Raw genomic sequence first — 23,033 nt, forward strand, 5'->3', positions numbered from 1 at the left:
TTGGATATCCCTAGCAATTGATAAGATATTTCAATGGAAAAATCAACTGTGCTAATTTTTGTTGATTTTCCTTATATTTTAATATTTTTCATCTTTTTTAAGTTTTTTATCGATATTTGAAGATTTTCTTCAATTTTTCAACCCCCATCCTCGTCCTCTAACACAAAAAAAAGGTGTTAATTACTCGACTAATTCACCTTTATCAATTAGGTTATTTGATTAAAAGGGTCTTTCCAATTTTTGAAATTTAATCTTTCATTTTTTTTAGTCCCATTTTCACAATAATACCCTCACTTTTTTCTTGTAGAAATAACATTTTCTTTTAAAACCTACGAGTAAATACTTAAAATGATAAAGAGCATTTATGTCCAAATTGGGTTATTTTTCTAAAAAAAAAATTGGGATGGTTAAATTCAAAAATTTAGAGATTATTTTATCCCTTTTAACCTATTAATTCTTATCAATTTACATGATAATATTATAGATATAGTAAAGTCATTTTCTCTTATTTTAATAAAAAAGAAAATTCTAGAAGTGAATATAGTTTTAATATATTCCTACAAAATAAAAATAAATATTGAAAGAAAATGTTAATAGTAAATTAATTTTAATTATCTTATATTGGAATCCCAATTATTAAAAATTTAAAACCATTATCATAAATTTTTTAATGAGTGTTTCTTTATTCATTTTTATATATTAATTAAATATAAGATAAATATAAACTTGAAAATAAAATTATAAACATTTAAAAAAAATCATGCATATACCTTTTCTTTTGTACTTTCAAATACATTAGATATCTCTCGAAACAACGTTTTGCAAGGATATCTTACCATGATGTTTATATGCAACAATCTCTAGGTTAACTCTCAATTTCTAAGCCATGTGTGCAAATTAAAGAAAATAATTTATAGTCGGCGACTAGTGTCAAGAGCTTGGTATAATGAACTTTAGGACTTTCTAGTGTCTCATTGCTTCATTAATACTAAGTTTGATCCATCATTATTTATTTACATACATGGAAAAATCCGTTCCTTTTCTTCTTGTCTATATCGATTACATTCTCATTATAAGTCATTCTAGTACATGAACCAACATTTTATGGGTTATTGGATAGTTATAAGATATGTTCTTCTCTACCGCAAAGTTACCTTGGATCACTAACTTCTCATTTGAAGTGCCTATTCGATCAATGCTAACTAAGCCAAACGATTTAAATAATTGCACTTCTACATCTACCCATATTGTTTTCTTTGGTGCTACTTTCATTAGTTAGAGGTCTAAGAAGCAAAAAAAATAATCGCTCAATCCTCCTTTGAAACTAAGTACTAACACTAATTAAGCTTAATTGGATTCAAGAGTTGTCTCATGAGCTTCATTTTCTTGCTCCCAACCTTTGTGGATATCATCCACACTTGGGCATTGGCTTCGATATATATTGTAACAACTCATGTGGCCTTGTAATTCTCACTTGTCACAATCATGACTCATAGAAAACTTGTTTGATCCGTGTGTGATACATTCTCTTTCATGATAGACAATTCATGAATTTTGATACCACTGATAACGGCTTAGGCGGTTCATGTATATGATATACTTCCCATAGTAGGACTTCTTTTAAATATTATTTAAAATTGGGATTTTTTTTTTTATAGATATGATCCGCAGTTTGGAGTCATCTCTGAAAGGTGATTGAAGCCTACACACTATCAATTGAACCAGTAAGACCTCATACTCTGAAAAGTATACAAAGGGGTTTGATGAGGTTTGAACCACACCCACAAAGTAAAACCAAATTTGAACCATGGAAGCATGGAAAGAAATTGTGGCCTCCACCACTTCGCAAATCTTAATACGTTGCAGAAGCACCATATTCTAAATTTGTGTGCTGATTCTGTTTTGCTTGTTTGATTTCTTCCTTGGGTGGGGCTATTCTTGGGTGGGAAGATTCAAGTTGAAAGACGGATGGACCATGTCGGGATAAGGACAAGCCCTTGTAGACATACGTGGATTGCACCCCAAACAAAATTGAAGGCCGACATCAACTACTTGTCGCACCCCGCACAGGTCAATTGCCTCGTATGTCATCGCCGATGCTTCTTTCTTTCTTGTCCTTGCTTGGAAGAAAAGTCCCTAGCTACTGTTCCCATATGGCCCTTATCAAAGTATCAAACATCCTATGGTTTTCATATTCTTAAATAATTTTTTAGGAGTAAACACTAGTTTAAGGTAGGACAAAGTTCGGCTTACAGACACATCATCGATTTTTTAAAACCTATAACCCTCGTTCCAAAAATTAAAAATAAAAATAAATAAAACAAGGCATGGAAATTATAGCAAATTTTCATGTTCTTCCATTTTTTTTAAAAAAATATTTTTTGTAGTGATAATACCAAAATTAGGTACGTGTCACCTAGGTACCCCTAGAAAAATGCAACTCAACCCGATACCATAACTAAAAGCATGAAACCCTTCCAATATCGTCTACCAAGAGGTATATCTCTATGTTTTGTATCTTTCTACATTATCACTTGACTATCGATAAAATCATACTGATAGGACCACACCCCCCATTTGGCATTTAACTAAAAAAATCTTACGAAACATCTTATGGTTATCTTAAAGTTTATGCATAATATTAATCTTATATATAAGACAGACATACCTATCATAAAGCCTAAAAAATCAAGAAAACTAAAAAGATGGCTTCTATATAGTATTTTATAATTTTTAAGAGAAATAATTTTTCTAATTTTATCTATTAAAAAAATAAATTTAAATTTTTTATATAGAAGTGAAAATATTTGAACACAATTAGATGAAAAGAGATGATCATATTTTTCTTTAATTCATTTATTTTTATCCTAAACATAGAATGAAGAGAAAGCCTATATATTTTGCTACCTAATTTAATTTTAATTTTGTATTCGAATTTTATAAAATAAATATTTTCTAAAAATAAAAAAGTGACATTTTTCAAATGACAACCGACATAAAAAAGAGAAAAGGAAAAAGGGGTACCTTGTAGCAAAAACATCCGTAAAAGAAGGGAATAAAGTCAATTATTGTGAAAATGTAGAATATGATTGCCTTTTATAACACTAGATATCTTCTTTGCATTTGGCATTGAAGTCGTTTTCAAGGGAAAGTGGAGTGGCCATGATAATGATATTAAGATTGTGTTTGATAGTAATTCTAAATGTCATAAGATAGTGTTATGTATGTTTTAATAAGGAAAAATGGAAATTACCATCAAATCTTAACCATGGACTAAGAGTACGATTGTTTTATTATTTTTTTTAATACTTAAAAATTTTTAACTTTAAAGTATTAGAAAGACTAAAAATAATTATTAAAATTACTACCAAACGCATTTTAAGAATCTGTTTGATAGTAATTTTAGGAAATATTTTTAACTTTTATGATACTTGCAAAATAAAATATTTCGAGTCTTAAAAAGTTCAAAAACACTTCCTAAAATCACTACTAAACATGGTCTAAGTATTACCATATTTTTTATTTCTAATTTAATTCAATTATAGTCTTAAATCAATATCAATTGAAAATTTTGACTATATGTATAATTTGATTTCAATTTAGATTTCATTATTTCATATTTGGATTCAATTCTTTTATATATTTCTTTACATTTATTTATATTTTGGTCCCGTATATTTAATTCCCTATATTTGGATTCAATTCTTTTATATATTTCTTTACATTTATTTGTATTTTGGTCTCGTATATTTAATTCCCTATTAAATAATTTATATATCATAATACACTTTCAATAATTGAAATTACAAGTTCCATAAACACCAAACTCATGAAAATAAAAAATAATTGTACTAGAAATTCAACAAAACTTTGTAAAAAATTCCATGTATTATTTTAGCATTCCTTTTGGCAAACTCTTTACATTATTAGGGGCTGCTATTGAGTCTTGACCAATAATTAATTCCTAGTTTGAGGTTATACCGCTTCTAAGCTCTCCCCACTTTCATGGTAAGAAGGTGATAGCAATGTTTGGGGTTATTGCAACGATCTACTCCCAATCGTAAAGATATTGTCCGTTTTGGATCCAAATGAGCTCTCACGACTTTAAAACGTATCTACTTAGTGAAAATGAGTCTCTACATATATAGTGTTAGGAACTTTCTCTCTTATTCGATATAGGATATCATAGTTATAAGATTCGAGGCTATACTGCTTCCAAGCTTTCCTTACTATCACGACAAGGTCATAACAACGTTCGGGGTTATAGAATCTTTAAAATAGGTTTGATTGCATGCTAAAAATGAACAACAGACAAATTAGGGCAACAGATAAGCAGACGAACAGAGCCCGTCAATCTATAAATTGAATAACACAAGAAGGAAATCTTCTAGACGATTTCCCATTTTCTAGACTAGTATTTTTTATAAATAGATGCTATTTACACTAATATTTTATTTTATTTTACGTGGATGCCGTCTACACTAAAAGGACTTATCAACGATGCTTTTTACATTTTAATAAAAAGGGAGATTGTGGTACACCAGAACCTCGATTTCACTTTTTTTCAATTTATATTTTATGTAGGGCCTCAACTCAAAGGGCAGCTAATGAAGGAATGGCTTCTGGAAGGCTTCCCACGTGCCAATCCCCTATCCATATTCCACTGGAGGAATTAATCTTTGGTTATTTGAAGGAGACATCGAGTGAAGGGAGGACCATTGGATTGGGGTCAAGGGAAAAGGACAAAGGGCTTCCAGAAGCCCTCATACGTGCCAACCACATGAGTCCAATAAATGTAGGGGTCACGGGTCATCCGGTCGTTTTCCTTATATAGTACAAGTATTCTAGATGCTCTGACACGTGGCAACCAAGTCACTAAAAGACGTCCTCAGCCGCGTATGTGGAAAAAATGTGTTTTCACTTCTTCTTTTTCACTAATATTATTGATTTTATTATTTTAATATAAAGTTATATAAAACAAAAAACCGACATTAATAATATTGATAATTACCAATATATAAAATTAATTTAATTTTAAATATATTTGTATCATATTTTATTGTTTAAAAAATTATATTTTCCCCAAAATCTGGGCCACAGTGATGAGTGACCCCTACAATAATATCCTATTATTCTATACAAAACTAATGGGCTTCTAGAAGCCCTTGCACTAGGGCTTTTGACCTCTGCCCCTGGTAAAAGTGGTCACGATATTTTCTAGGGTTTTCACTGTTGGATTGCTGTACCTTCTAGAAACTCTCCCACCCCACTCTTAACCGCGGTAAACACCCCAAAACCATGCCTTTATTTTTTAACTTTCCACAATTGGAGTAGGTAAAAGTGTCATTTTTTTTAACACCATGTTTGGTTACCAAAAAGTTTCTGAGTTTTTCATTAAATAATTTCATAATGTGGAAATGAATCCTCCAAATTAAACGAAAGCAGGTAAAATCGGGGAAGAAAAAACGAAGGGAGCACACGGTTTGTAGTTTTTACCGGAACCAAGTACGTGTGGGAAACAGCTAGACCGGAAACAAGAAACAAGTAGGCGCCCATGGTGATTGGCCCCCACTGAAAATGCCCATTTGACCCTTATAAATACCTCTATCCTCATTCCTCCAGTATCCACAATACCTTCTCAATCTTCCCTAAAATGTTCCAAAGCCTTTCCTCTTCCTTTGCCCTTTCCTCACCCCCAATCCATTTTCGCGCCGGATCTGCTCCTTCAATGTCTTGTAGCCGGAATCCCTGCCACGCCTCCATGCAAACCTTGGTGGAGGCCACCAGAAAGCCCTCCAGTCTCTACGAGGTGCTTAGGGTGAAGCAGACGGCGTCGCCCACGGAGATCAAGACGGCGTACAGGAGCTTGGCCAAGATGTACCACCCCGACGCGTCGCCGGTGGATTCGGACGGGCGTAACTTCATCCAGATTCACAACGCCTATGAGACGCTTTCCGATCCAGCGGCGAGGGCCGTGTATGATCTGTCGTTAGGGTCGACGGGACGGCGGCCGTATGCGTATGCGTGTTCGTCCGGGGGGGTCCGGGGTCGGAGTGCGCACTATTCGACCCGGAGATGGGAAACTGATCAGTGTTGGTAGGATCCGAAATGCAGTATATTTTGTTTTTAGTTTCTTAGAGAGCCACATGCGTGTGGTTTAGGGGGCAGAGAATTGTAAAAATCCCACGGCCATTTTTGTTGCCAGGAAATGAGTAAATATCGTTCCTCCTCTTCATCAATTTCACTTTTCTCTTTTTTCTCTCTATTCTTTGACGTTACTTCATCTCCTCCCCAGTCTGGGTTTCTCATAGAGGAGAAAAAGGACCGGAAAAAAATAATTTTATGTTTGGTTTCCCGGAATTGAAGTTTTCTTAGTATAATTTTTGTAGGAATTGAATTTTAAAAATGGAATTATTTGAACTGGAAATTACTCAAAACCACAGTGCCACATTTGGAATTACTATTTTTAGAAGCATGATATCTTGGAAACATCTGCCTCTTTAAGGTCAGTTGACAAACACGGTAAATCCAGGGGAACCGTTGTTGTATTCCGGAAGAAATTGCAATTTGGAGGTACGTTGTTGTTGTTATTTTGATTTTGGGGCATAAATTCGATTCCATAATGAGACTGAGGGGGAGATTGTGAATTTATGGGTAAAGTAACAGAAAAAGCCATCAGAAGTGATGAGTCCAAATTTTGAAGAGACTTGAGGGAGAGATGGTGAATTTATGGGTGAAGTAACAGAAAAAGCAATTATGAGTGGTGAGTATACGAAAGTAGCCACAAATGGAAATTACAACTTTTTGGTTGCCCACCCATCTATCTAATAGCATTATAACACCAGTTAGGGAGTCGATTGCCATGACAAGCAAAATTAATGAGTAATGGCATTATATTATAATGCCAATTGGGAGTCAATTGCCATGACAAGCAAAATACTGTCAGTTACGCAACTACTTGTAATCCATCAAACCCCATCAAACCCTTGTGCCAACCCAACCTAAACCTTTGTCCCTCCCCCATACACAACATTATGCATCCATTTCTAAAGAAAAGCGGGTTTTTAAATTGCCAAATATAAAATTTAAAATAAAAAACAAAAATGCACAATTCAGCAAGGAAATTACAAAATTTCATGTTGGGAGAAAGCTTTGACAAAAGACATGGAACTAGAAATGAAATCCCAACTGAGCTATTTCACAAGATTGAAGGATAACTGACTGACTGACTCTACATGGATTTCCAAACCCAACCCCCGCAGGGACCCCTACAACTTTTTACAAGCCTTTCCTCTTTTACATCAACACTTCTCATGTTATTTACCCTGCAGCAGGGGCAGGATGCGACAATCATTTACAGGTCATCAGCATGGAGTTGATGACATGCATAAGAAGGCGGATGCTTTGACCTTGGGAACTGGTTGTGGTGGGTAGGGATCGATGATGGTTTAGTATCTGATAGACCTGATCGAAGATGGGCCGCACATGCATTGCGATCATGGGGTCTCCTGGGTTTATGACTACTGCCACATCTGTCATCCATCCCAATTTTCGGGGTGTATCCTTGTTGATGTCACAGGCCAACTGCTGCAGAAGGGAGAGCAGTACTCCTTGGCTCAATGGGAGAGGAACCATTGACAAAATCCCTTGCAGATCAACCTGGCAATGACCATGGACCAAAGTATGCACAATTTTAATCAGCAAGTCTATGCCACACATTTGTCATCCATCATATAATTTTACAAGTTTGAATGGCAGTCCCCAACAAATTAGATATGCAAACAGAGAAAGAAGGAATGCAACCACACAGTAATTTTGGGTTAAAACTCAAAACTCTAATCATCAATTACAGATCGACAATTAATTGGTAGAAATTAATAGGTTAACTTAAGTTTAAAACTAAAAAATAAAATAAAATAAAATAAAATAATTTTTAGTGATCAAAGATTTAAATAGACTTTAACATTTAGTGCAGTCTATCTTCAGACCTGATCCAAAGTCTAAAACCATAAATCATGAGGCCATCTATAATTGCAACAATGTGATATTATGATTATCCCACATCATTAATACGCATGCTTGTGCAACGTGTACAGTGTGAAAACTAAGCTGGTCGCCCAAGCTTTAATAATATCTCAACCCTCTGTTTAATGAAGGAGTGCAAACTCAAGAGAACACCATGAGTCCGCATTTGAAGCCCCTAAACCATGTTGTAACTATTAGTTGTATATCACAATATTAGTCAAGTTTTGGTTGAGACCACAATATTCCTAAATGCGTATTATTCAGAAGTATTTTGCATGCAAGGATTCCCTATTTGGAAAGGCAAATATCATATGGGGGTCTCACTTTCAGTTAGACCATAGAGATACTACATAGTAGCCAATCTTGGCTCTTCAAAGGAATAATAACCCATCCCTGTTTTACTATGCCAGAAACTTAAAACTTCATAAAATGGTTTATTTACATTGTGAAAACCAAACACTCATTAAGGAGAGTGAGGGGGAAGAGGGTAAGGAGATAAAAAGAGACACCAAACTGAGTCTCTAGTTACTCCCAGTCATGGTAATCACCCACGTAACTCTGGTTTCTGGCCATGAGTATTTTATGTATTGTTTCTTAAATGCTGAACAATAAAGCATACCTGAGAACACAACCATGACACGATAGAGACATCACTTCGTTGTAGGGCTCCATTGAAAGCCTCTTCATATTTGCGTTCAGATATCAATCTAGATAGCTCCTTTGTTGGATCCAAAGGCATCTCAACCTATTACATGGATGGTGAAAATCCAAAGTTAGAATAACCAATAGAAAACCTTCTAAGATCCTTATAATATTTAACATCTAAAGATCAAACTTCGCAGGTCAGAGCTCTTTGCATATTTGCGGAGAAACCAAGAACTAAATAAAGGAAATAGGACCAACCTTGTCATGGAGACCACCCAAAGGTCCATTACTCAGTTGAGTAACCAGGGGATTCACTGATGTAGGGTTTGCCCCTGCAGCTGCAAGAGCTAAGAGCTTTCGTTGACCATCAGCCAATTCTCCACTTAAAGTTTGAGTCATTGATGATGCTGAATTAATGGCATCCTGCAAAACCAGGTTGACATCAGAACTTGGCAAAAAAATATAAAGTATGCAATGGATTGTGAAGACAGCAGTAGACAGATGAACAGATGAACAGGTAGATAAACTGTCATGTTACTCAGTCTCCTATAGCAGCTTATGTAAAAGAGATGATACTGGTGGCGTTATTGATCTTAATCAAGAAATATTATAAGATTATTGTATTTAAAGATTCTTGAATTTAAAAGGTTTAAAAAAAAAAAAAAACCACACAGACAAAGGTAAACTGCTTCATAATGCATAATCTTGTAAATGAAAGAAGGCATACCCTTAAAGCAAGTGCTAAAGGAGAATGGGTGGATTCAAATTGCTGCTGAACTGTAGTGGCATGCTCAACCATTCCTTTTTGAAATGTAGAGTCAACTTGGTCAAACATTGCTTTGCATGACATCTCAAACGCTGGGACCACTGAAGCTTCCAGATTGGATTTTAATGCATCCTATACACAAAGATATGATTATTCATATTGTTTGAACAGAAGTTCCATACATTTTCATATAAATGGATTAAATTCCATGTAGTCATATAAATAGAACTAGAAGAAAACCCCCAATTGTTGAAGTTATTAAACAAAGATTACATGCATTCATCACACCTAGTAGAAGAGAAACAGTACAGTATGAACTTATATTCAGATACAAGCAACATCAGTGGAGAGTAATTAAGCTTAATCTTACATTTGAAAAATACACATGAAAGTGACAAATGGACAGCATTCTTCTACTACGATAAGAAAATGAGAACAAAACACAATAAAAAATAATGTAAAATGTCTACTTGTCTCAGATGTTTTCTATCAGTTATTTTAACAGACTCTAAGAGATACTGCAAAGGAGACTCTCTTGATGGTAGACATGAGGCCCCAGGCTAGCTACCCAAAATATCCATTCTAGGGTTTATATATATATATATTCCCTAAGCAAGAAAAGGATTGTGCTACATTCTTAGAGTTTTTGGGCTGGGAGTTGAAGTGTCAAGAGCTTTTGTAATCCTAATCATCATCTGATGGTGGATCTGACTTACCTTCCCTCTGAATATGTAGACACTGCCAAACCACAAGAATCTTGTGTTCATTGAATGTACTCCGGCTTTTTTTGTTGTTTTCTTGTTAAGTTGTGTGCATACTATTCAAGTCACCAAACAAATATGTCCAACTATAGAAAACAAAGAATAAACAAGCGCTACCGCCAAGATGAAAACTATCATTTAGATAAAAGAAAATGCCTAAATATGCTAGATCCCAAAAGGACTTACTTGAATTTAAAGAATTGTGCATTGACATAACATGTTCTCTTTTGCCATATCTTTTCAAATGCATCAAAACACATATACCTTAATCAAGTGAATCTTGAGTTATTATGTCTTGTTTCAACTATTCATTTATGAATCAGCTGAGCAATTTACATTGACAGAGCTAATATAAGCACATTGGGTGTAGATTCTAACTGACACCTACCTGAAGAGCTTGTTTGCCAGAAGTTTGAAACTGTACTTGAATTTGCCTAGCAACAGTGGCTTCAAGTTTTGAATTAATTGATTTCTCCACTTGATTCAATGCCTTATCACCAACTCCTCTCTGCAGTACAAAGCATCAGTTATTAGATCCAGTCAAGAAAACTTTATGGTATAGATTCAGATTTTTAGAATTTTAACCTGGAAGGTCTCTGTGATAGCCGAGGAAATTGTTTTCTCAACAACAGGCGTAATTGTGCGAGCTACAGCTGGTACAACTGCAGCCATTTCCTTTTTCACTGTTTTCTCCAATATGGCTGGCAAGTCCTTGTTCAAACTATTAGTAATCAAACTTGTTATCTGCTGTGTACGATCTCGTACTAACTTCTCATGTTTCGCATTCTCTTCTAGGATATTAGCCCACAAAGCATCAGCATTGGCCTTGACAGATTTCTCCATACTCCGTCCTAGAGTAGCCTCTAATCTTCTACCTTCTTTGGTAACTGGGACAGCAACTAATACTGATATCTGCTTCTGCATTTCTTTTTGCATGGACAAAAGCTGCAAGAAATAATCAAATATGTGTCGGTTAGAGATGTAAGTGTAGCAAGAGACAGGCAGAAAATGCAAGTAATACAAATGGCAGCAATCAAATATGACAAATAACATAAATCTTACTCTTTGTGATATTGGTATATATTGCTCAATATAAGATTATGAGAACAAAAACCAGTACAGGGATTGAATTAAATAATGGTTGCATTGCTTTAGAACATGATTCAAAATTGTGATATCGGTCATTAACTTGGAAGGTCTTGAAACGGATCGGTCACAGCATTTCAGATTGATATCGGGCAATAAGCACAATGTACTAATTAAAAGCTCAAAAAATTGTTATTAATAAAAATCAAAATTGTAGAAAAATAAATATAATTAGATGGACTCTAATGAATTAATAGAAAACAGCTACCACATTTAGCATTGTTTAAATAACCATAAAATCATAAATTAAAATTAGTCTATAATAATATTAATTAAAAAATAAATATTTCAAGTATAATTATTTTCTACTAATAACACATAATAATAGTCAATTCCACATTGATTAATGTGAAGGCTCAAAGTCATCATCATCAATCATATGATGGGTATATAAATTGAAATGGTAATTTCATGGTAAGAACATGGCTGAAAGATTAGTCTAAAGCTTGTTTTGTTCACAACTCATTCGTGCAACCTGTGTTGCAATGTTGCGGTATTGCAACTTACAAATTGCTTTTAGACTCATTCATGACTTAGTTGAACCAGCTGATTCAATTTCAAAACAGAAAATTTAAGTAACATGTTTTGAACCTGATGTGGTGAGGGGCATTCCTCATATGACTCAACTGAGTCATATCGAACTCAGCTGATCCTTTGAACCATGCCTTAGAATAGCATTTGACAATGGTGTCCAAAAATGAGTAACTTTTTCAGCAAAGTATGACACAAAAGACCAAAATTACCGGGCTGAATTCTCAACTCCAAGTAAACAAATGTTAAGGAGTTATCAACATCCTTTTAAGTGCTAAGTTACAAAAAAATGACAACTCTCTTTTTAAATTAGAATCAAATCATGTTTTTTAAAAAAAGAAGAAGAAGAAGAAGAAGAAAAAGAAGAAGAAACAGAGGAATTCAGAGATTAAATAATACTCGATGAAAAAAAAAAATGTAGAGTGTGACTGAAAATAATTAAGATATTAACTAGCCTGAGGTGTTATTACTACTTTTTACCATTATTGCAGCAAGCTAAACCATTGTGCAAGAAGTAATGTACACAAGGAAATTTTTATAAGCCAAACCCAAAGCACTCACCTGATTAAGTGTCTCCTGCATAGCCAGAATATGGGGAACAGCAGCTTCCACTGAAGGGCTACTCAAATTTGCACCTGGCTCATTGGAAGAATCGGTAGAATTGAAAGCAGTTGGAGATGGGGATACTTGAGAGTTTTTCCCCTTATGCTTTTTCCCTTTTGTAGTTGGTGCTGGTGATTGAGGAACTGTTGTAGGCATGGCGGAATCAGCTACTTTTCCAGACACATCTTTTATAGCATCAATCACTTCATCCTCACCTGCATTTGAAGGCCGGGCCAATGCCTCCATTCTAGCACCATCAACTTGCCGAGATTCCTCCACAACATAAGTTTCAGATGATAATGCACTGCACTCTTTGGCCATCTCAATTCCAAGATCTGAAGCCTGGGAGCAAAAGGCTTTCTCCTTATTTTCTAAAGCAAGATTCTGAGATTCTCCTTGCAAGCCAAATTCATCATTCTGAGTTGATCCTGTTTCACCCACAACTTTAACCTCCACCTCAACATTGCTCACATCACTGTTGATAGAGACATCTTGAATATTGGCCTCTCCCTCACTCTTACTCTCAGTGCTATGGGTAGCTTCAGCAGATGAAACGGCCATGAATATCTCAGAAGGAGTAATCAGATGTGTTGGATGTTTGAACATGACAGTAGGATTTAGAATGGTAGAACTGTCATCTTGTGCAACTTTGTTTTCATCATTCCTTGAATCATCATCTAAAGAAGGCAAATCAGAGAGGGTTGTACAAACAGTATCTATTTGCCTGTCAACTGAATAATCAATAACTACTTGGTCACTATCGCCACGATCGCCAAGGGTGGGACCTGGTTCAAAGTTATTTGTTGGACTTCTAAAACCAGACAACTTTCCTGACAGCCTTGGACTCAAAGGAAGAGGTGGTGATGGAATTGAAACAATATCATTGTCATTATTGACCAAAGGTAAAGCACCAGGTTTAGATTCTGGACTCAAAGTGGCAGACTCAATAGAAGCAGAGCTCACAGGAAATCTCACACCAGGTTCACTCTCAGAGCTACTTATTAGCACAGTTGATTTGAGTGCAGAACTAGTTAAAGGCATCTCAGTAAGTTTACTTCCAGGAGGCTCTAAGGTGCCAAAACCTTCTGCATTAGTCACATCATGTGAAACACCAGAGTCAGACTTCTCTACCCCTACATTTTCCGGCAACAGTGGCAAACACTGGGATAAGTTCAAAGCATACTGCTGAATAGCTTGTGTCTGGAAACAATATACCTGAACAACATGTTCACCATGTAATAATTCACTTGTCCCAGTAAAACTTAAAATAGGCATAGTGACAGTAAACTCTGCTATATAGTCCATGCAGGTTGCTGCAGGATTAGAACCATACTCCAAATGTACAGCATATATAGCATTCTTTTTGGCATTTGCAAGTAAGAGAAGGCCAGATTTAGACAATGCTAACACTTGATTAAAGAACGCCTCCTCAACACAAGGTTCAGCTGAACTCTTCAAGTCCAACGTCTGAGTACAATGCCATGATTCTGCATCACTAGGCAGCAGCCAGCCTTCTTCACTTTCTGTGGCCCATAGCTTCACTTCCCTATTCAGTGGGCCCTGCATTTAGATTTTAAAAAATTTAAAGGACTGGAGCCGATAAAAAAATATTTATTAGACTGCAAAGGTTAGATTATCCAAAAAGCAAATAAAAAAGGAAAAAGGAAAAGAAAAGAACACTTAATGCAATATTAATCAAAATTTAAAATCAAATTTGTGGATGCTTGAATCAAACCACCACACCAGTATTAAGTCAGAAAGAGCTTTTGAAGAGATATATCACAAGCTACCTTACAAAGACTGATACCAAATTTTGAGGTTTGACAAGCATGATGAGAAACCTAGTGAACAAAAATAAAAATCATAGAGCATGTACCGCAGTTATGAGAATAATGTGATCCGGGCGGTGAGGAGCAGTCAGGAATGTAGCCGAATTGACAGGATGGCCATCATGTGGCCTCAGTACCAGAAGAGGAAGTGTCTTGCGGTCTTCCCAGATCTTTATCTGTTTGCAAAATAAATTTTAGAAGCACCAAGTTAATAAATTTTCTTATTATGAATAAAAAAGAAAACAGCATAATATAAAAGAAAATAACTACCAAAGTACAAGCATGCTTGTGTCATTGGACATATAGACATGTAAAAACACGACTAAAACAAAGAAGTTCAAAAAACATATTTTGTATAAAAAAAAAAAACAAATTCATTAAAATAAACTAGTAAATACAATGAAGGACAATATACCCTTCCAAAAAAATTATTAAAAAAATGATATTAGAAAGATCAAATGGATGAACCTACAAAATCCAAACGGCTGAATACCTGTCCTATCAAATGATATATCAAGGTTCAAAGTCTCAACCAAGATTGGTATGTGACAATATCAATACCTGAGTTGAATATCTTGCTAAATTGCAAAGCGACTCAAATGATTCGAAGATACATCAGTCATCTAGGAGACAACTCAAAGATGACTTCGAGACAACTTGAAGAGGAATCAATTCCAATGAAAAAACAAAGAAAAACCACTTTTGTGCCATGTATGTAAAAAAATAGAAAATAATTTTCTTTTCTTTTTTTTTTTTTTTTAAAAAAAAAAAGGCCTTGTACCTATGATTCCAACCCATTGTCTAAAAGCTCTACAACTATAAGATCCTCTGATGAAGGTAGAAGCTCCACGGCTAAGATGAGGCTGTCTTTGGTGGTTCGGCTCAACTCTTTGGTGTGTCTTCTTGCAATGCAAGTTGCAGAAATATGAAAGTGGCATTTGGGTTTATAGAGATTGTGTACATGTTGATTCAAATAAAAATAAAATTGATGTCTTTAATTATTTTTTTTTTTCTTTTTTATGATTGCTTTATTTTGCATATATTTGAAAGAAAAATAAAGTTAATTTTTCAAAGATAATTAAATTGTTTTAAAAATAAAAGGCAAAATTAAAAACTTCAAAAGTTTATTCTTTCATAATCTTCATTTATTAAAGTGTTGCAATTTTTAACACTTAAAAAGTAAATTTTGAAGTTTTCAAAATCGTCGAGGGTGCTTGTAGATATGAGCTCTAATTCTCTTGTTAGTTTCATTGATTGTTTAGGCTCTAAGTACAGGCAGGTAATGTTTTTTGTTTCTTTCCCTTTCCCTCTTGGGTGAGCCTTTAGGCTTCTACTGTATACTTCCTGTATACTTAGGGATGCTGTTTTGGCATCTTCTATTTATATATATACTTTTTGATCTTACCTATCAAAAAAAAAAATATTAAAGTTTTCAAACTTATTATTTTCAATTTTTTTTTTCATCTTTTATATTTTGAAAAAAAAAATATTTAGCAACCTACAATCCCAACATATTTTATACTATTTAAAAATTGGAATTGGGTATAAAAATGGATACAACAATGTTCTAATAGGAAATGGGAATTGATATTAGTATTAAGTGATTGGTTCATATGTTAGGTAATGGGTATTGGGTGATTAGAATATATGATCAAATAAAAAAAGATTAATTATATATGACTACATTATAAACCAACTGAACCATGTTTTTATGACTATTTAAACAAATATTTACATGTGATAAAAGTTTATTTTTTAATTCTTTGAATTCATCTAACCATATTTATTTTTCTGATATTTTTCATAATTATTTTAAAATTCTTCAAGCTTTTTAACTAGCATATTATGTGCATCACCCAATATCATCCAAGACACTAAGAGAAATGACTAGGACCTTCCAAGTCAATGATTGATTGGGCAAATTTAAAACATGGTTATAGTCTTAGGTAGTAAGTGCACGTCTAGTTGTAGGCTTGTTGAACCACAAACAGATACAATGATATCAAATATGTGTTTAAAATGTCCAAAAACTAGGTTAAAAATCTATTTAATAAGGTTTTCAAAATAAAGGATTGACTTGTTAAACATTTTCTTTAGTAGGTAAGCAAAAAAATGATACTAACAATACCTAGCAAAAGGGTGCACCAACGTACACAAAGGGCACTCTAAAAGCAAAGATCAAAAAGAGAAACAAAAAACAATTCCTACCCCCTACAAAGCATCTAACCAGTCAACAAAAACTACCATAAACAATAAAATCTCAACTATGGACTTTCTAACCCAATCTAAAAGAGCACACAAAAACAAGGATTTGAGAGTTTGGTCCACAAGTTTCACGTCCTCAAACAACATTTCATTTTTCTCTTTCCAAATGATCCAAAATAAGCACAAAGGAGCATCCGTACACATTTTCTTTCGCTACTTTCCTAGCAAGTATCCATGCCAACTTAAAAGAGTATAACCATTTGAGGACGACATTGCCCACACTACACCAAAAAAGGAGAAGACAAGCTTACGTAAGACCCTTGTCTTAGCATAAGACAGAAGGATGTGGTCAAGTGATTCTTCTTTCCCTTTATACAAATAACATCTATTCACCAATGTCCATCCTCTCCTCTTTGACTAATCCAACATCAGAATCTTCTTCTAAGCTGATTCCCAAGCAAAAAACCCCCAGTCATTGGAACCAATACATTCCAAATAAAATCTATAGGGAAATGTTCCAATTCCCCTAATGCCAACCAAGAGTAGAAGCTTTGACTTAGAAGATTCCATCCTTCACATCCATCTAGACTGCTCTAACCTCTACATCCCTTCTCATTGTACTTTCTGGCAATCAGATTAAAAACACTTCAACATTACCCAATCCATAATCACCGAGCAGTCTTATGCAGGTAGTCCAATGCCCCACCTCAGCAAACTGCTCCACACACATCCACTACCCAAGCATCCTTTGAGATAGCTATAGCATATGTCAAGGGAAAGAAGCACTCGACGTTGAGTTACCGCTCCATATATCCTTCCAAACATTTACTCTCCTTCCATCAACATTGAAACAAATTCTACTTATAAAAACATCCCACCCTCTCCCATTGTCAAACATCTTATATGGGCTTAATTATAAATAACAAAATGGTGGGTTTCTAGACACCATAGCTAACAATTAATGTATTTAAAATGAAAGAACTCCACAAGCCCATTAACAAATCCCTTATTGTAAGATAAAGGTTCTTTTGGAACCACTCTCCATGACTCTGCTAATTTCTTTAGAAACCAAAATCTGAAACCAGCAACCATCTGCAAAAAATTTCGGCAACTATTTTCACTTATAGTTATTGTTTGACAACTCTCCAGCAACTTATAAGGCCGTAAAAAGGTACACAGTCCTTTTTTTTCTCTCCTTTTTCTTTTCCCTTACTTTCTTCAGTTTCTTTTCCTCCTCCCTCAACCAAATATTTGCTCCATAACAGTAACCATCATGTGAAATGTGTACTTTGAGGATCTTTTGCTGCGTCCATGTAACAAAGAAAATCTAATGCCACTACAAGGAAAAAAAGTAGTGAAAAGCACACCTCACACCAATGAAGAGGTTGCAGATTCAATACCATTATAACAATGCAAAGACTAAAAATAAAATAAAATGAGACCAAATCACAAGTTCAAATTTACCTTAAAGAAAAATATACAAATATTAAGACCAATTTTCAAATCTTGACACAAGTCACAACGTAACTTGATCTAATCCGTACATGGGGATAAAATAAAAGACCAACGTGCATGATAGGAATGAGTGGATGCATGCTAACCCTCACTTTAACTAGGCTCCTGTCCTAGTCTTTTGGCCCATTATACATCCAAGAAAACCATACAGTTCTCAGAAACTGTCAGCGGCTTCAACAAATCAGAGTTCAACCACCAGGCTGAACCAATCTCTATAAATAAATGACAGCTTTATCTAGTTGGTAAGTTCTTTTCCCGTATCTCTATAAATAAAACAGCTTTATATGATGCACATTTTTTCCCATGATCCTTGATGATAATCATTTCAAAAAGACTTCAGATACAAAGAAACATCAGAATATCAAGACAGGGAGTGTATCAAGAGGAAACAAACCGTGCCATCCGTTGAAGCAGAAACTAAACGAGTGGTCATCCATTGGCACATCGACAGATCAGTCACTTCTCCATCATGTTTCCCAATAAATTGGACCCCATCAATAAGCTTGTCTACTGGACAGTTGAGAGGTTCATCTGCAGAATAAGATTCACCCTTTCCAACTTTCGTAGTGTCAATCTTCAGAATACGTTTTCCAATCCCAACAACCAAAACTTCCTGCAAGTTGTGGTATCCATTAAATAGCAAATTACAAAGAAAATTTTATGGGCCAGAGGAATAACAAAAAAATCCACAAAACATCGAAGAGCTATAACTTTGATTTAGATTTAAAGATGAACAAGAAAGAATGTATTTACTTGTTTGTGACAGTGCCAGCAAACTCTTGGATTTACAGATTCCCCCTCTCCTACTATTTGAATGGCAATCACAATCTTTCCTGTAATTTGTGGCTTATCTTCCTCATCTGGACCTTCAGAAATCTTCCATACATAAACACGTCCATTGATGCTTGCACTGCCCATATGCATGTTAGAATTACCCAAAAACTAAGTAGAAGGAATTTATTACGAAAATCAGAGATAGAGCAGTACCTAGCTAAAAGATGAACATCCTCAGCAAAGAAAGCCATGTCAGTCACCCTCTGAAAGAGAAAGCATCACTTAGATGGATAGAAAAGAGGAAGAATATACTAGTCCAAAAAAGATGGTCAGTTTTTTCCCTTAAATAGAATTGCATCCAGTGGATTGACACAAGATAAATTAATGACAATAGATACACTATAATTCAGGTAGCCTAACTAAATATCGTTGAAGTACTTCAATACACTATTACCCCTTAGCTTCTCATCTGCTCATAATGATTTACTATGGCTTTGGACACACTTTGGGATAGCATTTTCTTCAAAGAAACAGAACTATTGATTCATTTTCCTTTCTTTTTCTTTGAACTGTTTGGGAATCATTATTATAAAAAAAATATAAAAAAAATCTTGATCTTATGCAACTACAATGTGATCAACTCATTTCTTAGCCTCTTAAAGTCGCAATTGGCCCTCATCTAGGATTTGAAGCTTATTGCAATTTACGGTTTGGACCCATATTATAGTTATATTTCTACAACAAATTGTCCTTCCAACGTAGTTGAACAAAGAATTCCCTTCTCAACCATCAATCTAAAACTATAAATTAACATCTAAATACAAATCAGGCGCTAGGATATTGAAAAATTAGTCACATGAATCCTACTACTATTTCATTCATCAAACAAAATCAAGCTAAAACTGAAATCGCTAATTGATGTTCATAAACTTCATTGCAAACTCACGTCACATTGAGTCCCATACATTCAGTGCCCATTGAGTCCCATACTTTTGGCACATTTACAATTTAGTGGTTAGCACCTAAAGTAGGCTACCTTTAAAATTATTTTACATTTTTCATTTGCATAGCATATAGAAATGTTCCAAGCACCACAATATTGAACCATACATTGGATTAAATGGATGCAATATTTTTAGGCAACAAAATATAAAGCAATGCCCACCAGAGGGAATGGCTGCTGTTTTTCTTTTGCTTGCCTGTTTTATTTTGGTGACAAATGTATACATTGTGTGTACTTTGTTGCGCTTTTTTGCAGGTGTGTGTATATTTATATATATCCTTACTTTGAGCTAACCCAATTTACAGAGCCTATCATGGTCATGGAATAATCATCAACATAAGGTCTGACCCATTCCAAAAAATTACTCATAAAACAATGCTGTTATTCCCAGGAAGCCCAAAGGCAGAATGGAATCAATGCAATTTAAATCAATTAAATCAACAATATTCAAATTGAATCTTTAACTGCCGAATAACTATAAACTAGACAATCTAGTAAAAATCAGTATACCTGAGCATGACCTCTGAGCAAATATCTCAGTGCGGTGTTTATATTAAGCACCCGAATCGCCCCCAATTTCAACCCGTAGCATATATAGGTTTTATTGACAGCAATCTGTCGTCCTAAAACGAGGCCAGGATCGGAAACATACTTGGTGATCGGAGTGACCTCAAGCTGAGGCTGCACCTCGCCTTGCAGCCTAACATCCACATCATACACCACATTCTCACCCACCAATCTCCGCCCTTTGGGCAACTTACTGCTAGGCATCCGCACAGGGCTGGCAGTGACAACAGCAGGATTCGGTATCCCTGGCGGAGGGGCAGAAGGCAGGATCGGAACATTGGGAGAGGCCGCAAATTCGGAAACCCCAGAAGCTGGCTGCTGAATTGGAGCCACCGGCATGGCGGGCTGCTGCGTCAAATCAAGATTGGTGGTCGGAGGGCTGAGGAGCGCCATCAATCGAGCACCGGGGTTAGGGTTTGGAGGAGCAAGGTGGTGAGGCGGAGGTTGAAGAAGAGGAGTAGGATAAGAAACTGAGCGCTGGTGGTGCATGTTAGAGAGTTGCTCTTGAGGGTAGGGGATATGGTAGTGATGTTGATGGTGAAATGGGGAGGTTTGAGGAGGGTAGGAATAAGGGCCAGAGGGCGGAGGGTAAGAGGCAGAAGGCGGTGGAGGATAAGAGGAGGGTGGAAATGGAGAAGAAGAATTGAGATTGTTAGGGTTTTGAGGGCTAGGGCTTGTGGGTTTGAAGAGTTTGTGCATATCAAACGCTGCCGCTTGGTTTGGATTTCCAGGGGACGCCATTAACAGCGGAGAACAGATGCTGATTCAGTTTCAGAGCGAACCACCGCAGATCCAATTGAGCATATATATCTTTATATGCGGAGTCTCTAGAGAGAGAAACAGAAGGGGTAGAGGGGGAAACGAAGGCAGAGATCCAATGAAGGTGAGGGTTCAAGGCCGCACCAAAACCCAGAAGACTTGTGATATGAACTCAGCTCAACCAGTGGCGCAATAAAATATTTACTGTGAAAAGTGGCACTTGAGACGACCCCGACTGATATACATAAATCATCACAAAAAGACTACGAAATTTGGATATTCCTGCGATGCCGATTAATCAGATGATAACATGTATACAACTTAAATCGATCTCACATATACAACTTAAATCTTATTATTTTATACTTAAAATTGTATTATATATACGAGTCTTTTTAGTTTTTACCTCGATCTCATTTTATTGTACTTAATCTCGTTTATTCATACCTTGATTTAGTTTTATTTATTTTTCTTTAGTCTCGTTCTTTTATCCTTTAATTTAATTTATTTGTATTTTGATGTCATATACTTGCATCTTCATTCAATGATACCAATTTCATCATATACCGTTAATGACATAGATTCAATTAGATTCAAAGTTCGGTAAATACTAATATGATACTTAGCATTTTTTTCACAAAAATTTAACATACATAAAAAGGAAAATATGGATTTGGGACACAATTAAAAATGAAGATGTGATATTATGATTTAGTATCATTTTGAATTTTTCATTCAAGCCCTTCAAGTGTATAATGAATTATGGATCATTAAATAATATATCAACATGCATATAAATCCCGTTATTTGTTTATGTGAAATCGATATCAACTTTCATTGCTCTCAACTATAAAGGAAAATGTGGTATTGCGAATTTGGTATCCTCTCAAATTTCTAATTGGAGTCATTGAAGTGTGTAATGAATTATAGATCATTGAATGATGATATAAACATGCACATAAATCTTTTTGCTTGTTGATGTGGCATTGAAGTAATATCAACAAGCAATATTGCTTGTTGTGTTATAAATCAAAGAAAATGAACATAAAACTTTATATTACATAACTTGAAAAACATACTTCAAGAAACGATATCTTACAATAGAAATGATAGAAAAGCAAGATAATAGAGTTGGCCTTCTGTTATGATAATGGAGAGATATATTATGTTGTGCAAGTAGCAGACATCCATCAGAAACTCATTCTGGAGCTTTGTTGATGATGATGGTATCTATAAACTTCTTGTTCATCTTAAATCCTTGTATTAGACCTAAAGTCAGCTTCCTTCCAAAATTAATTGTTTGATTAGGATTTGAACAAACAATTTGATGAACCAATCCATAGTTTAAGAGTAGCATTAGGGTTATGATTAATTCTTCTTCCCTATAAGAGATACAAATTGACTTGTAATAATGCAAGTCCAGACAAACAAGACTGATTGTAAAATTCTTGTTACACTTGCAAAATAGTTGTTTAGTACATTGCTGGTAAAGAAAATGATCTTTAATAATTCTACAAAACTTAGAATTGTCAAATTTCATATCCTTAGCCAATTTTAAACCCGAGATGCACAATCCAGGGATGACTAAGAGATAAATATGAAGATCTTGAAGATAAGTGGAAATAAAAACTTGTTTTTCTTCCATCATGGCTTTAGCACTTTCTTGGATAAAAAAACATACATCTTGCTTTAAGGAATTCAACATCTCTTTCTCATGAAAATACATTCTTATCTTAAAATTGTTCCACTCATCCTCACTCAATTTTACTTCATCCACCAATGGGGTGGATTGCTTATTCTCACCAATTTCCAGTGGGAAAAAAAGGGTTTGATTCTTAAGGACAACTTGTTAGCCTTTGAGAAAGTCAACCATTTCTAGTTTTCTTTCCAAAGTTTTACATCTT

General features: G+C 34.9%; 2 protein-coding genes across 2 annotated transcripts; one reads left to right on the top strand and one right to left on the bottom strand.

Moving 5' to 3' along the window:
• Nucleotides 1–5,368: 5,368 nt before the first annotated feature.
• On the top strand, nucleotides 5,369–6,239 carry LOC100265189 (chaperone protein dnaJ 11, chloroplastic). Its single transcript, XM_002275888.5, has one exon. The coding sequence runs from the start codon at nucleotides 5,654–5,656 to the stop codon at nucleotides 6,098–6,100; it is 447 nt and encodes a 148-aa protein (XP_002275924.1). The 5' UTR covers nucleotides 5,369–5,653; the 3' UTR covers nucleotides 6,101–6,239.
• An 804-nt stretch (nucleotides 6,240–7,043) lies between these two features.
• LOC100259985 (enhancer of mRNA-decapping protein 4) lies at nucleotides 7,044–21,476 on the bottom strand. The gene is made up of 12 exons (XM_002269539.4): nucleotides 20,314–21,476; nucleotides 19,014–19,063; nucleotides 18,780–18,936; nucleotides 18,421–18,639; nucleotides 14,354–14,482; nucleotides 12,436–14,037; nucleotides 10,783–11,142; nucleotides 10,586–10,705; nucleotides 9,398–9,568; nucleotides 8,929–9,093; nucleotides 8,645–8,770; nucleotides 7,044–7,659 (listed from the first exon to the last, which is right to left on the bottom strand). Exons 1-12 carry the CDS (start codon nucleotides 21,109–21,111, stop codon nucleotides 7,351–7,353), a joined length of 4,206 nt encoding a protein of 1,401 aa, XP_002269575.1. The 5' UTR covers nucleotides 21,112–21,476; the 3' UTR covers nucleotides 7,044–7,350.
• Nucleotides 21,477–23,033: the final 1,557 nt, after the last annotated feature.

Source organism: Vitis vinifera, chromosome 19, assembly GCF_030704535.1.
Source record: "Vitis vinifera cultivar Pinot Noir 40024 chromosome 19, ASM3070453v1".
Taxonomy (NCBI): Eukaryota; Viridiplantae; Streptophyta; class Magnoliopsida; order Vitales; family Vitaceae; genus Vitis; species Vitis vinifera.

Excerpts from the sequence above, each read along its gene's own strand:
- LOC100265189 (XM_002275888.5), top strand. The coding sequence starts at position 5,654 with ATGTTCCAAAGCCTTTCCTCTTCCTTTGCCCTTTCCTCACCCCCAATC.
- LOC100259985 (XM_002269539.4), bottom strand. The coding sequence starts at position 21,111 with ATGGCGTCCCCTGGAAATCCAAACCAAGCGGCAGCGTTTGATATGCAC. Across the intron at positions 9,094-9,397 it reads CTTTAGCACTTGCTTTAAGG|GATGCCATTAATTCAGCATC; the intron begins GTATGCCTTCTT and ends CTGGTTTTGCAG. Across the intron at positions 7,660-8,644 it reads TGTCATGGTTGTGTTCTCAG|GTTGATCTGCAAGGGATTTT; the intron begins GTATGCTTTATT and ends GGTCATTGCCAG.